This window comes from Myripristis murdjan, chromosome 17, assembly GCF_902150065.1.
Source record: "Myripristis murdjan chromosome 17, fMyrMur1.1, whole genome shotgun sequence".
Lineage (NCBI taxonomy): Eukaryota > Metazoa > Chordata > Actinopteri > Holocentriformes > Holocentridae > Myripristis > Myripristis murdjan.
This window is the reverse complement of record NC_043996.1, coordinates 12,675,789-12,691,745: the sequence shown is the minus strand read 5'-3', so window position 1 is coordinate 12,691,745 and position 15,957 is coordinate 12,675,789. Positions and strand designations below refer to the sequence as shown.

At 41.8% G+C, this 15,957-nt stretch overlaps 1 protein-coding gene across 2 annotated transcripts; it reads left to right on the top strand.

Annotated features, from left to right (window-relative positions):
• Positions 1-7,381: 7,381 nt before the first annotated feature.
• Positions 7,382-15,890, top strand: fzr1b (fizzy/cell division cycle 20 related 1b). Of its 2 annotated transcripts, none has more exons than XM_030074971.1 (14): positions 7,382-7,546; positions 7,924-8,109; positions 9,023-9,124; positions 9,263-9,326; positions 9,432-9,559; positions 10,611-10,693; positions 10,807-10,990; positions 11,270-11,335; positions 11,841-11,943; positions 12,301-12,482; positions 12,758-12,991; positions 14,233-14,337; positions 14,783-14,875; positions 15,295-15,890. In XM_030074971.1, the coding sequence occupies exons 2-14, from the start codon at positions 8,032-8,034 to the stop codon at positions 15,334-15,336; spliced, it is 1,464 nt and encodes a 487-aa protein (XP_029930831.1). In that variant the 5' UTR covers positions 7,382-7,546; positions 7,924-8,031; the 3' UTR covers positions 15,337-15,890. The 2 variants fall into 2 exon arrangements, with proteins under 2 accessions (XP_029930831.1, XP_029930830.1); XM_030074970.1 differs by having other exon boundaries at positions 7,382-7,550.
• Positions 15,891-15,957: the final 67 nt, after the last annotated feature.

Below are 15,957 nucleotides of genomic sequence, written 5' to 3'. Positions count from 1 at the left end.
TGATGATAAAAAAAGAAAAAGAGTTTTATCTTACTGTTGTTATTCCAGCACTTTGAATATTTAGACAGTTCTGCAGCTGGTTGCTGATCTGTCCAACACTACCTTAAAGGTACCACGTTATAAGGTGCAGCCCTCAGAGTAGGGGAGCCGATATAGCGTCACAACACGACGACACTTGTTTTCCTGTATGCGTGTGTGTGTGTGTGTGTGTGTGTGTGTGTGAGGGAGAGAGAGAGAGAGAGAGAGAGCGTGCATTTGTTTGTAAATGATCACAGAATCGCACAAACTTTTCTTGCACCCAGCCGTGTTGTGCTGACCCTTCAGCTGTTTGTAACAGTGTATTTATTACCTTTTTCCTTGTACATGATAATATTGATGATATTGATTGATAATATTCACTGTACATTTAGAATTATTTATATGCACTACCACATGTCAAATTCACATTTTGACTGAACATGTCCGGTGGCTCTGATTTGTTCCTTTTAGCGAGGAGTTTTTGCTAAGACCGTAACATGAAGTTTGGTTTTGACCTTTCTTGATGATCTGATGAAACAGAGAGTTAGCAATTTGAAATGTATGTTTAATTTGAAATTCCTAAAAAAAAAAAAAAAATGGTTTGTACATAAGTCTTAACGCTCAACATCTCACTGGAGATGCTTGGCAGAGAAAGTCTGACTTTTTTAAAAAATTGCTTTTGGAGCCTTATGAAGGCTGGATTGTTACTGCAGTGTATTGTGTACGGTGACGGGTCATTGTACAGCTATAGGCATATTTGCTGAATTATATAACATTGTTTCAGATGTATTTTTTCAGTGTTTTCCTCACACAATGTATGGTAAGATGGTATATGTTGTGCTCAACAAATGTTTTCTATCAGATTATTAAAATGGGCATGAATTACTGAATTTTCAGTTTAATGTGTGTTATATGAGTGTGTGTGTGTGTGTGTGTGTGTGTGTGTGTGTTTCTGTCAGGTTTAATCCAATACATGCATCAGTGCAAGAATTGTAAGCAGTAGTGAATATTAAGAGATGATTTTTGAGACCACCAAAATGTTTTAGAGAGGGATTTGTTATGGATGGTAGATTATGGCCTCTGGTTGCCATGCTCAGTTGTTTGTTGGAAGATCAGTTTTTTATCAACCACCAACACTAGTTCAGTAGTTTTCCATCCATTCTTACGGCTGGTCTTCTTGAAAAGCTTTGTTTGAACTTTTACTGCTCTATTCAAATGAATGGCTTCGCCCTGAGCAAAACAACTTACACACTGCCCAATTCAACATCATCTTCCGGGCCAGATAGGAAGGAGTGTGTTTATAATTGTGCGGCTACTGTGTTTGGTTCAGGTCATGTTTCCAGCTTTGCAAGTCAAAGAAAGAATGAGGAAAGCAAGTGTATCACTGAAAACGTGAGACTTCAGTTACTCTGTCACAGTGACAGCTGTGACTTCCCTGTCTCCTTATTCAGTGCAGTGGCTATAGGGCTGTGGACACAGAGCCAGCAATGTAAACAGAATGGGTAGAGATAGTGATGCTATGTGCAAGGCCCTCAGGGCATTCACTCTCCCATGGCCAGGAGTGCCTCAACCCACAGAGATACGGATCGGAAATACGTGATCAACATAAGGTTGCATAGACTAAAATAAGCGTGAACACAAAGATGACTTTTACCGATTTCAGTTTTTGAATTATAAACATGAACCATGCATACATGCATGCACCAGAGGGAGGAATTAACAAAAGACACTTTCTGATCTAATCTCAACTACTCATGATCTAATCTGAACTACTCACTTTATGCACGTCAGCACCTCTCTTGAGTGTGTTGTAATTCTGCAGTGCATATGGTGAAGATTATGGAAATGTGGAGGCTTTTCCCCTGAAGGTTCAGGAAGAGTAAAAATGCAGAAGACCACCTTGACATAAAACCCTACACTGCTGTTAATCTAGAGCAGCAGTCCTCCATTCCAGTTCTCAAAATCCAGAGCATTGCTGATTTTTGGATCTGCTGGGTAGTTAATTGAGTTCATCTGGCCTTGCAGGTCCAAACAGTTCCTGATTATGCTATAAAAACGGTCTGGTTGGCTAGAATAATAACAGTATTCCAGGAGGGCCAAGAGGAGCAGGATTTAGATTGTATTGTTTGCATCTTTGTAATATAACATATTTCAATTAAAATTTAGATTTTACTGCTTACTTTAAAGTTTATGAAAAACTAGATTGAAACTTTAACCATTCTCATCTTCCTTTTGATTCAGCACAACTGAGGCCACTGTTTACTGTAAACACAGGTGCACACGAGGGCTAGCATTTTCCATGGTGGTCACCAAAGTCCATAGTACCATGGTAATGGGCAGAGAGCTTGTTTGAAAGTCTGTAACAGAAGTCCTGTGGTCTGCTGGTGACTTACGTCAACAGGGTGAAGGTGGAACCCCACCCCAACCCCAACAGCAATTCCTGTGAACTGGGCTCAGTGTGGGCTGGAGGCCCTGCAGTACGTGGATCCAGTCGTCAGTCAGTCAACCTCCTTTCTCCACTACACCAGCCAGGCCCTGAAAGGGCCCACAGCCTGGGGCCAAGGCAGAGGGGAAGAGAACCACTTCCAGCAAAACAAACCTGCTCTCTCCATATCCACTTTATGAAAACAAATGTCTTCCTGGAGTTTCTCCTTGCCAGCTGCTGTTTGTTTTTAGTTGGGTTGACAGTAAGGACTGAAGTCAACTGGCCAGTCAGTGGGAGGAATACATGGTAATATGGGGCATTCCAGGGTAATTCAATAGAAGTCTAGGACGGAAGATGGCTGAAGAGTTGAAGAGTAGCTGAGACAGATAGGTAGGAAGTGAGCTGAAAAACAGTCCTGCCCCTTTCTAATGAAAATTCTGAATCTGGAAAAGATCAGACATGGCAGGTACTTTCCTCTATATGTGTGTGTGTGTGTGTGCGTGCATGTGTGCATGCGTGCGTGCGTGCGTGTGTGTGTGTGTGTGCGTGTGTGTGTATGTGTGTGTGTTGTACTTCATGTAGTCAGAAATTCAGCATTTGAACAATAACAGGATGTGTCCTTCCTAAAAAAAGATGCCACAAATCATCTGGTTATCAAACATAGCGTCAGTCGCCCCAGATACACCAGTTTCTTGGACCATGGCTTTCCTTTTGCATGTAGCTTACTGTCACAAATTCCTAGAAATGCATGCATGGAAGGAATGTCTGTAGCAGCAGCTGTAAAATCCATAGAATGAGTGAAACACATGAACAATGTCAAAACACACCCAGCATATAGGACATATTCATTTGACATTTGGGAGAGGAACCTTGATATAAAAGATCTTTTGATATCAACTCTGAGCTACATGAGTCAACCTTCGCCTCTTTTGCAAAACTGAATAATATTAGCGACAACTTGATCTGTGTAGCCATGTATCATAATACCATGAATCCATATATTTAATATCCTTGATGTAATCTTGGAATAATCCTACTGAAAATTGCAGAAATACTGGGCATGTAGGATATAAAAACTACTGGATCCATGCGGATATTATACTATGTCTAAAGCAGTTGTCTGTGTCAAGTCACATTTACCATGATGCGTTTAAGGACATGGCACCAGCCTGACATTTGTGCTGATTCCTCGGGGTTCTTTAGCCGGCGTGCAGCCAGCCCAGGGATCATTAGGACATGGAAGGGAACATCCCTGTGGGGACGGAGCAGCGCACAAGAACACACTGTCATCCTCGCTCAGAGAAAACATGACAAAAACCTCAGCCCTAGGATCAAGCATGCATACTCACAAAGACACACACACAGCATCTCATGCCTGCACTCAAATTTGCACACACACACACACACACGCACACACACACTCAGACACACACTCAGACACAAGCACAGGCCCACAAACAGCTGGGATTACATGCTTGCAAACACACAGACACACACACTGAAATAGATGGCTGACATAGCAGGTGAATGGATGTGACACTTGGAGATGGAGGCGGCTGATTCATGTCCTGACAAAAGCATGGAACAATGAATATTATTAGAGAGTACAAAAATCTGAGTGTTCTCATCACTCAACACCAGACGTTACATAATTCAAACAGGAAAACAGTAGCAAACATGCATCTTGGATTCTTAGTAGCATTATTTTGGTGTTGTTATTTCCTTCTTGACAAACACTTTACCATCAGCTCTTTCTCTGTGCAGTTCAATTGTAATATCAGGATCTATGTTGGCTCTTCTGCAAAGATGCAGGGACCTACTGCAAACCAAACCACATGTAAAGATGTCTGCATTCTTTATTTGTCTGTGCCCAGATCAATGGTCATCCTTAATTCACTCCAGACTCCCAGCCAGAGGTGAGGGAGACAGAAAGCAGCTCTCTGGCTCTCTGGTTAGTCAATGTAGCGCGTGGGAGGACCTGCACAACTCTTACACTTAACATGCACTGCAGAGGAACAGCGAGAGAGAGAGAGAGAGAGAGAGAGAGAGAGAGAGAGAGAGAGAGAGAGAGAGAGAGAGGGACCTGTCTCTAGGTCTAGAGAATATAAAATAGTCTATTCTGAGAGATTAACATTCTTACTGTCAAAAAAGCCAGCTTAGTGTGAATGTCTGGGATGCCATTAAAAATCACACAGATCTGTGGGATAACCTGGTGGCTCAGTTGGCTAAGGTGTGTACCATGTGGCTCTGACAAGGTTTTAATCCAGCCTGGGACTTCTGTTGCATGTCACCCTAATCTTTCCTGCCTATCTCCACTGTCAAATATCAAATGAAAGCAAAACTACAAGCCTCCGTAACTACTAGAGGCGTGAATCTTGTACTTTTATTTTGAGATGCCATCAAACCATCTGGAACAGCTATGGGCTCTGACCTCACACCCGACCTTTCAAAAACCCCGCTTAAATGATTTGAAGATAAGATGATATACAGTAATCCCCTGCTGCTGTATTTCTCTGACCTTAATTTATCATACACCAGCTTGGCATTTCAATCATTAACAATATGCATGCATATTGACGGGGATATTGTGCCAAGAAAAATGTCTGCTATTATTGCGTCTTTGTGTAGTGCACTTTTGCTCATACTGAGGCTCTGGATTTTTTCTCCCCCCTGTCATCATGCAGTACATGAGATGAGATTAGTCGGGGCCCTATTGTTGTTTCGTTGTGAATTCCAGTAAGAATCTGAGGGCATCGCAGTCAGCAAGCATTGCTCCAGCTTCCTGTGTGCCCACTGAGCTGCACTGTCTTACAGGAATAAGAGTGCAGCATTTCCCATTGTGTAGCCTCCACCCTGAGTAGGGCAGACAGCTGCTCTGCCCCCAGACACTGCCCTACACGTAGGCACGAGGCCTCGAAACATGGCCCTGTGCTGCACGTTGCTCCCTGAAGATGATGGAGGATGCAGATAAGAAAAGCTGTTGTGACTAGCCCGCCTGAAACTGAAATGTGGTGATGGTCAGATAGCTCCTTGTAAGTAATCCTGCTGTTTGTCTCTGTGTATCTGCATATGTGTGTGTGTGTGTGTGTGTGTGTTTATATCTGTGTGCATCAAAGGAAAAGATAGAGGAGCACAGAAAAAAAAGATGAGAGTCTATAAACACTGAGTGTGTATGTGTGACTTTGTGTAGGTTAAACCAGTTTTGTGTGTGTATGTTAATGAGTTTTGAATTTCTTGCAGCGCCTCAGAGGTCAGGCTGGCAGACCTACGTGCAGATCACAGTGCCACCAAAGATGCCATGCCCTGTCTCCACTCTGCCGTGTCGGCCCCATTAAATTCCTGGCAGAGGCAGAGGCAGCTTTCCCAGGTCTCTCTCTCTCTCTCTCTCTCTCTCTCTCTCTCTCTCTCTCTCTCTCTCCCTCTCTCTCTCAGTATTTTAGGGGCTTTTAACTGTGAGCCATTTTTCTGCCATTGTGGGAGGATTGAACCTTTGTCTGTGTGCTTCTGTTGAAAACTGTGTTTACCACCACTGATAACAAGATGATAAACAGTTTAGCCTACTAATTTACTAAAAATTGTGAGCTGGGAAAAGCTGAGACAAAGTACAAATTTACACAAGAGCCAAATCTGGACATAGTATGCTGAAAGTTATCTAGTCGACTTGCCACACTGCAGTTCAAACCTAGAAACACTTACAATCAGACTTTTGTATTATTCAAAAGGCTCTCATGATCATTGATAAATCCAGATAAAACAAAATACATGTTGTTCTTCAGGAAACTGACTAGTGCGGATGGAATAAGTTGTACTATGAATGGTGTTTCACTTGAAAGAGTATCCTCGCACAAATACCTGAGTATCTGATTACAGGATATCCTGACAAATCACAGTGTAACAAGGAATTGACAAGGAAACTGAAAACTAGACATGCATTCTTTAATAGACCGAGAGCTTGTTTTACTCAGACATACAGGAAGCTCTTCAAGATTGTAACTGGTGATGAGCTCACCATTGCAGTCATTATCAAAAAGTAGGATGGCCTTCGTTGAATGCCCGTGAGAAGGAAAAGACAGTGTATTCTTTGAAATGACAAATGATTACATAATATATGATAAATTACCAGGTGGCCTTACCTGTCCTCTGATATCATTTTACGTTAAGTATCTTACGCAATCACAATAGTATTTTTTTGAACACTGAAATCAGGAAAAGTTGCTTTTAGATATTATGCCACTGACTTTGTAGAGTTTGCTATAATTTTTATTTATTTATTTATTTAATTTTTATCTTCTTATATATGACATTTTGCAGTCACATGTGCCCTGTGAGTCTTAAGTCATGTCTGAGTGTCATTAGTAATTTCTGTCATTGGAAACCTGTATTTTCTGTGAGCTTGCTTTTAACCTTTACACATCTTCAGTGTTATATTTCCTGTGATCAGAGAATCGTTGAAAAGGAGAGCTTGCTCTTAGACGGCCCTCCCTGAGTAAAAAAGATGGTTATGATGATGATGATGATGATGATGATGATGATGATGATGATGATGATGATGATGTTACCTAAGGACTGCTGGCCCTAGTGATAACCCAATAGTATGCCACTGCTAAGCAATTTAGTTTAACATATATCTTCATGTTTATAGGCTAAGAATAAAGTTGCATGTATAAACTATTAAATTTGTTTGATATTAGGAAAACTATGACCGTGGCTTGGAAAAACCTGTGGGCTGCAAAGGAAGACTGATTTGAAGCACATTGAACCCTGCACGGTGCACCAGCGACACCCTGTGCCCATTGAGGGGATTTTTTTTTTTTTTAACACGGGGGTTGACTGAACTGCAGTTAGCCTGAACTGCCAGAGGGCGTCGCTGTTGAGCCGCGCACTGCCTTGACTGCACAGACAGCAGAAGTCAACCAAAGAATTTCTGCTACAGCTGATTCGGTCGCCATCTTTGCCCTGAACATAAACAACACCGAGGAGTAGCGTTGGCATTTTGATGTACCGCTGACAAGAGAAGGAGAAAACACAATCAAACCGCCGCCGGAGCGCCGATCTTTACGGCCAAAGATGACACTTCGTCTGGCCACTTGAGCCACCGTGCCGGTCGGTAAGAAAATCTCGCCATCGAGCAGGGTTAACGTACATTTAACTGAATATATTCTGCTCTGGGTTTGTTGTTTGCAGTAGAATGATGCCATGACAACGGTGTTATCGCGATTAGCACAGTGTGAAGCCAATTAGCACACATGTATTCTGTTATTTTTCGGTGTTTATTTGAATACCAGACGATAACAGCCCAGCGCTTGGTTCTCAGGCAGCTAACGTAACGGCAGCTGAGACAGACGCAGGGCTAACCAGGCCATTTAAACCCTGTGATGTGCCGAGGCAGACAAGACGAGACGGTAGCCTCGCTGGTCACTTCACATTTGTTTCCACTCTGAACTTAACCTGTTTTTTTTTTTGTTTTTTTTTCCTCACAGAGATGGGGATCCGATGTGGGTCTCCTCACAGGGAGGCAGTGGAGGTTTAAAGTGGGCGGGGAGGGCAGCTGAGGGGCCTTGCTACATGACAGCGGTGGCCCTGTAGAGATGGACCAAGAGTACGAGAGACGGCTGCTGAGGCAAATCAACCACCAGAACCTGCCGGCCGAGGCCCACCTGACCAAGGTGAGCCACACTGCCCTGTGGATGTCACAACTTACTGTGATATTCTACAGAAAAGGGAAAGCATCTGCCCTTAAATAGTCTTAAATGTCTTTAACTCAGGTTATAAAAAAGATCCCATCAGAAGTCATTGCATAGTCTTAAATTCAATTTATAAGGTCTTAAGTATAACATGAACATTTTACCTAATTCTGTCCATTGATTTCTCATTGTGAGAATTACTCAAGTTCTTCAGTGACATTTCTGATGTTAGAAAATTGTAGGCTAAACCTGCAAGTGAATCTAATACTATATTTATACCTGCTGCACTTACATGTACAGAAGAATAGTAATAATAATAATAATAAATAAAAATAGTAATAATAATATCAACATGGATGGATTAGATTAACAAAATAAAACAAAAGGGTAGGCAGAATGAAAATCCAGAGCATGACAAGACATGGGAATTTAAAATGAAATAAAAACTTTGTAATAAATAAATGCATGAAGTCCCTGTACTTAACTGTCCCAAGTTCTGTTGGGAAAAAAAACTTTAGGTTAGATTAATCACAGCATCACCTTACTGTCTACCCTAATGGAAATTGTTGTTATAACAGTTTATGAAATCTTTTTAGACATTCTAGCCTAAAACTTACCTGTGCATTGGACCATTTATATATAATACTTGCCTATAGACTGCAGTGCTTATTTGAGTAAGAGGATTTTTTTTTTTCTTTCCTGAAACTCATTACCTTGAGAGACAATTCCTGTTTTGTGACACTGGCATGGTAGTTTCTATCCCATTTGAGACTGGTTTGCATGTTTTGTCTCACTGTTGCTTGTGCTGTGTGTATCCTTTCCTAAGCAATATCATTGGTACCACAGTGACTTCCTTGTCGCTTTCTCTTTGTCTCTCTCAATCTGGCAATTCCAGTGTGTAGGTGCTACATGCAGTCCTGTCAGTGTTAAGTCGGGGGACCGCTTCATTCCCACTCGAGCTGGAAGCAACTGGAGCATCAACTTCCACTATGCCAATGTGAGTGATTCATACCTCTCCCTCCTCCCTCTGCTGTTCATTTGACCTATCACACTGTGCCACAGAAACACTTGCAGCTACATTCTTTGAGTAATTAAGGCCAACACTAAAGCTGATGTATCCTTTTTCTTTTTACAGGAGAACTGTCGCTCTCCCAATCAGAATCACAAGGCAAAGGATGCCAGTTCAGACTCGGGCAAAGGTCAGAAATCCTCAGTTCTAGTCTTTTCTATGCAGTTTTACTTTTGGAGAATTATGTCATTGTCATTTCTTTCCATCATCTGTGTTTCCACTGTCACACCTCCAGATGCTGTTGCGTATGCTGCTCTTTTGAGAAACGAATTACTCGGGGCGGGGATAGAGACCGTGCCAGACCCTCACACAGATGACCGGCGACATGCAGTCCTCTCTCAAGACTCTCACAGCCTTTTTAGGGTACAAGCCACAAAAAAGCTTCTTCATTGCAGAGCGATATGTTCATCAGAGAGCTCCTACTAGTCAGTTGCTTTGGTGCTTTTATTAAATAGTTGTTAACTCGCGCGACATAGTTAGTACTGTCACCTCACAGCAAGAAGGTCCTGGGTTCAATTCCCGGCTGGCCAGACAGGTCCTTTCTGTGTTTGCATTTTCTCCCCGTGTCTGTGTGGATTTCCACCAGGAACACATGCAAGATATTGCATGTGTTGAGTTGGAGATACTAAATTGCCCCTAGGTGTGAATATGCTTGTTGATCTGTCTGCTCCTCCTGTATTGGACTGCTGACCTGTCCACTGTTCCCCTGCCTTGCACCCAATGGAAGATTAGTTCCAGGGGCAACAAGTTTGCTCCTTTAGAATAATGTTTAACTAATTCTGTTGATTTTTTTTTTTTTTTTACATTACAGAAGAAAAAACATGCCATTTATGCATTACTGCATGTGTTTATTAATGACTACAATTTTTTTTTTTTTTTTAGCTAAAAGCACTAAACGATAACTCAAATGAATTCATTCCCAAAAAGAAAAATCGTTCTTAAATTGACTTGCCAGCTAGTGAATCATGAATCCAAAAATAATGCTACTCAAACAGTACAGTTTGAAGATCTGATGCATATTTTGATAGATGCTCAACAACACCACATGTAGGATTTTTTCATTAACAGAGTGATGTGGATTCCAGCAGCTGTTGCCATTACCAACAGCTGTCCATATCATCTGTGTAGTGCTGTTACTTGATGTTGTGATTGGACTCCATTCACTGCATTCTGGTAAATAAACATCACAGCAGTGAGGAGAGGGATTAAGAGAACCAACAGAATCCAACTCCAGGAATAATAATAATGATTAATGAATAATTCAGTATTTATTAATTATGAGTAAATTTTGTACAGGTTACCTTAATTTGGTGGATTGCAAGGGAGGAAGAGGACAAGTGAAACAAGAATGAAAAACTCTGACCTCAGTTCTGCTTCTAACTGTGATTTTGATTTATGTGCCCACTCTCCACAGTACACTGTCCACACAAAGAGAGTGCCTTTCGATAGCGATAATGAAGTGTCACCGTACTCCCTTTCTCCGCTTAGTAACAAGAGGTATGACATCTCACTCGCTGCACGCTGAACACAAACAGTGCTCTAACTACTCCTGTAGGAAAGTTTTCATATCCAGTTAACCGTTCCCTGACTCTCCTTCCTCGTCTCTGCAGTCACAAGCTGCTTCGGTCCCCTCGCAAACCAGCCCGCAAGATCTCCAAGATCCCCTTCAAGGTGCTGGACGCCCCGGAGCTGCAGGACGACTTCTACCTCAATCTGGTAGACTGGTCAGCAGGCAACCTGCTCAGCGTGGGCCTGGGAGCCTGCGTCTACCTGTGGAGTGCCTGCACTAGCCAGGTCAGGGCAGGACATAAAGACATTGCTTGACATTTTTTATTTTATTTTGTATTTCCTCATTGTACACATATTGACAAAGAGAAAACTGCCAAATGAAAAATAACTAAACAAACAAACAAACAAACAGCATGTTGCAGAGCTATTTAAATTTGAGAAGTGGAAAGACACTATATATAAGTGACTTGATTAAATTGTTTTTTTTTCCTTTTCTAAATTTATTAGCAGGGACTGGGTTAAAAATGGGAATTTTGTCTTCACCTTCTGTGTCTGTCTGAACAGGTGACAAGATTATGTGACCTATCAGTGGATGGAGACTCTGTTACGTCAGTTTGCTGGAATGAGAGGGTGAGGTGGCAACCCTGAATCTGTCTTGAATGTATGACAATCAGTATGAGAGTATAGGGATGTCACAATACTGTAATTCCAATTATCGAAACCAATACCAGTGAAATTAGACATTTCTTGAAACCTTATTTGATATCACCACGAAAACAGATATTCATTCTGCACACACTCCTATATTTAAAACTTTGCATAAACATTAAGTGAAAGTAGAGAACAAAGGAACTCAACAAAATACTTATTTGCTGTATGAAATGTCGTACTGTAACAACAAATATGGTGGTATGATGATGTTCTCTCATTTTGTTTTACAGTCCTGTAATGCAACTTTAGTGTTTTAAGTATTTAAACATAAAGGTTAAGACTATATTTGAAAAAGAACACTTTGTTACAGAGCAAGGGACTCTTTTGTTGAGTATTGATTCTTGTGACATCCCCATGAGAGAAAGTGTAAGTGTTGATGCCATTGCTTCAGTTGTTTGATTGACTTTGGGTGTGGTGCTTTCAGGGAAGCCTGGTTGCCGTGGGAACCCACAAGGGTTACGTCCAGATCTGGGATGCAGCGGGAGGGAGGAAGCTGACCAGTCTGGAGGGCCACTCAGCTCGTGTAGGTCAGTCCTGTTTGAGTCAGCTTTTCAGGAATAAAAATGGAATACGCAAAAGGGACCCAGGGAGAATATTGTAATAGGTTCACAAGAAGAGCTCTCTGTTTGGCATGTTTTTGTTGTTGCACTTTTTTAATCAATTTGCATGTGAATTTTTTGTTGTTAGGCTCTTTTTGGACACCCTCCTTTTTTTTTTATAATGTGCACATTCAGTTGTAGTTGCTCATTACCTGAAAAGACTTCGGTTTTTAAGGATCACAGGCGACAAGGACATGCTGTGATTATCACATAAGAAACACCAGATGAATTCTCAATAGTCATGCTGAAACATGAGACCCTCCTCTCCTGCCCTTTCTGTCCAAGGTGCCCTGGCCTGGAATGGGGAGCAGCTGTCGTCGGGGAGCCGGGACAGGGTGATCCTGCAACGGGACGTCAGAACCCCTCCCGCTGCTGAGAGGAGGCTGCAAGGTCACAGGCAAGAGGTGTGCGGTCTCAAATGGTCCCCTGACCACCAGCACCTCGCCTCTGGAGGTAACGACAACAAGGTGAGAGATGACGAGTTCACAGTGATGTGTTGGTAAGGTGTATGCAACTGCTGACTTTTTGTGCTGATGTTGCCACACCCTAATAGTGAATATCATTTTTGTGACTTAGTTTGAATTAAATAACTCAAAAAGATCAAAGAAGTATTGTAAGGTGGGATCTCAAGACTAGTTTACAGGACCCGTGGCAATAAAAGTGAACTAAGCAGAATCATTCTTGCAAAGCTTCCCTTTTACACCAAACATACCCTTCCTCTCCTCTTCTTCCCCCTGTCCAGTTGCTGGTGTGGAACAGCTCCAGTCTGCTCCCAATGCAGCAGTACAGCGACCACCTGGCAGCAGTGAAGGCCATCGCCTGGTCGCCTCACCAGCACGGGCTGCTTGCATCAGGCGGGGGTACCGCCGACCGCTGCCTGCGCTTCTGGAACACACTGACGGGCCAGGCCCTGCAGAGCACAGACACCGGCTCCCAGGTCTGCAACCTGGCCTGGTCCAAACATGCCAACGAGCTGGTGAGGAAGCACGCATACAAACACACACACACACACACACACACACACACACACACACACACACACACACACACACACACACACAAACACACAAATATAAATACACATGCCAACCTGGGGATTGGACTGGCGACCTGTCCAGGGTGTTTCACTGCCTTCGCCCTATGTGCGCTGGGATTGGCTCCAGCCCCCCCCCCCCCCGCAACCCTAGTGAGGATAAGCGGTTTAGAAGATGAATGAATGAATGAATGAACCTGGGGATTCTCTCCTTGTACTTAGTTACTGGCCAAGGCCAATACATTGGTCAACTTAGGTTGTTTTTAAATGTGCTTTATAAATAAATTTGATTGATTGATTGATTGATAGTTGTTTTTAGATTTGAGTTAGCAGTGAAGCTTTAGCAAAAAATGCTATAATTACTGATGTTTGAAGTAGTAATAAAATAACATACCTCTCTAAATGGGTAACTCATTCATGTTATTAACCGATGCAATAACATTTTTGGACAGTAAAAGCTAAATCGCTTATAGCTATATTACATTATCAGAAGAGAAAATGATTTTATCTGTCAAAAAATGTAATAACATGTTATGATGTTATTCTCTCATTATAAGGGACATTTTGTCACATTTTACATATTTCAAAACTAGGTACATGCTTATTGTATTTGTATTTTCTGTTGCTGCAGCTTAACAACACAAGCTACAGAAATACAGTTTGCAGTCAGAACTTGAAAAAGGGTCTGTAGTTTATGCAGATGGATGCAAACAACAGACAGCTCTTTTACTTTATTTGACATTTTTTTCAAAATCCCCAGCAATATTGGCAAGGGCATAAGATTTTAGCCACTTTGACCTTATTATTTCCAAAATAGTATTCAAATAAATATTGAACTTAAGGCAAAATCATTGCGTTTTTACATAGTAGATGACTGTTATTGCTTTCACTCATTAACAAGCAGGTCATTGCACTTCTGCTACCATTATTATTGATGGCTGTCATTTCAAAGACTGAGACTTAGCTCCAAACACTGATGTAGACTGAGATACACTCATCCCTCAGGCCTTACAACAGAGGAACGAAGGGAGACAGAGCTCTACTCTCAGTTGTATTCTCACTGTGGTGTGACTCATCCTGTTCAACTTTCTTTTGAGCCACTTTTTCCCTTAGTGTCTCCTGGTAAGCAGAAAGCCATTTGCGTTTTTGCATTCTCAGCTGACTGTTCTCGCTTCTCCTCTCAGGTGAGCACTCACGGCTACTCTCAGAACCAGATCCTGGTGTGGAAGTACCCATCACTAACACAGGTGGCCAAGCTGACAGGACACTCCTACAGAGTGCTGTACCTGGTAAGACTACAGTGGAGCTCATACGAATGGCCATGCATGTTCATTGTGAGCTCATTCCCTCGTTCAGCCCCTGTCATCAGTGTATCAGTGTGTATGTGAATGTGAGGCAAACATTGTAAAGCTCTTTGAGCTCTCATCAGTAGACTAGAAAAGTGCTATAGAAATGCTCTCTTTTTACAATTTAACACAGAACATTAAGGCCTTCAGAATATAGGAGAATAGAATAGGAAGCAAGGAAGAACTTAGTAGTGCTACTACTGATCATTGTGATTTATAAGACAATTACAAACAACAAGCACGCATCCAATAAATATGAAGCAAAAATTAATATTGAATAAAATCATACTGTAAATACTTAAGTGTCTTTAGCTATACCTTGGCCCTTACATGTACCATTTTCTATCTTCCCCTCCCCTCTCTCTGTTTCCTGGCTCTCTCTGCTCAGGCTGTGTCACCCGACGGGGAGGCCATTGTCACAGGTGCCGGGGATGAGACACTACGTTTCTGGAACGTCTTCAGTAAAACACGCTGCACCAAGGTACAGTGTAGTGTCCCACAGACTGCTGATTTGGCCATGTAATACAGGCCTGACACCTTTGTTTTTGTGAGTAAAATAAATGCAGGGCCTCTAGGGTTATTGAGAGTCTTTGTAAGTTTGTGGATTTGACAAAAAATAAGGCTTCCAAAGCTTTTAATGGATGCCTGCCCTTCAAATCACGTGAGTTCTTTTAAAAATCAAAATGATGACCCCAAATTTGTCAACATGCGTCAGCTACCCTGATTTCTCTCCATCATGAGATAACACTTAATATGAAGTGGAAAACTTGATTTTCACAGCAACAGCAGCAACCCTGCACATCACAAAATTAATATTCCTGGTGCATAATAATAATTATAAAGGCAATTCTGTGTTCAAGGGTAATTTATCCACAAATATTATGTGTTTGTACTCCTCAGGAATCAAAGTCGGTGTTGAACCTCTTCACAAGAATACGATAGTAAACAGCTGGGGTCAAGACTGTTTCAGGAGCCCACTGAGATGTGGAAATGCACACTCACCACATGATACTCACACATCAGCCTGCAGAGATGCAGTCGACCCCTCTCATCACAGCACCACCCCTCAGCGCACCAACCGCCACTACGACAATACTTCTCAATTCCACTTTTTCTACCGAGGATGCGGTCCCAACTTCAAATGACGACTGCCGTCCTTCTGAAGCGATGTCATTAATTTTAAAATAAGCAGCCTAGAGTCAGGACGTCGTTGTCTGCATACAAAGTCTCTCCTGTTTTGTTCTTTTTTCTTTTTCTGTTGTGAATGTGATTAAATAATGTTTTATTATATATTAGCAGAAGTATATGTGTACAAGAGTTATAAGCTATATCATGGTGATGACATCACGTTTCTAAAAGGCTCTCCTTTGTAACTCAGAGAGAAGAAGAGGCCTGGCTGTTGCCTGGCTTTGGGGGGATTTCTATATTTTGATAATGTGTGTATATGATCTACAACAGTATACAACAGAAGAGAAATAATAAATAAGTGAACAACACGCACAGTTCTCATGCAGCTGCAAAGAATAAACTGTTTATTAGTGTTTATCAGTCATAAACATGGAG

Excerpts from the sequence above, each read along its gene's own strand:
- fzr1b (XM_030074971.1), top strand. The coding sequence starts at position 8,032 with ATGGACCAAGAGTACGAGAGACGGCTGCTGAGGCAAATCAACCACCAG. Across the intron at positions 10,694-10,806 it reads TCTCCGCTTAGTAACAAGAG|TCACAAGCTGCTTCGGTCCC; the intron begins GTATGACATCTC and ends TCGTCTCTGCAG. Across the intron at positions 11,336-11,840 it reads CAGTTTGCTGGAATGAGAGG|GGAAGCCTGGTTGCCGTGGG; the intron begins GTGAGGTGGCAA and ends TGGTGCTTTCAG.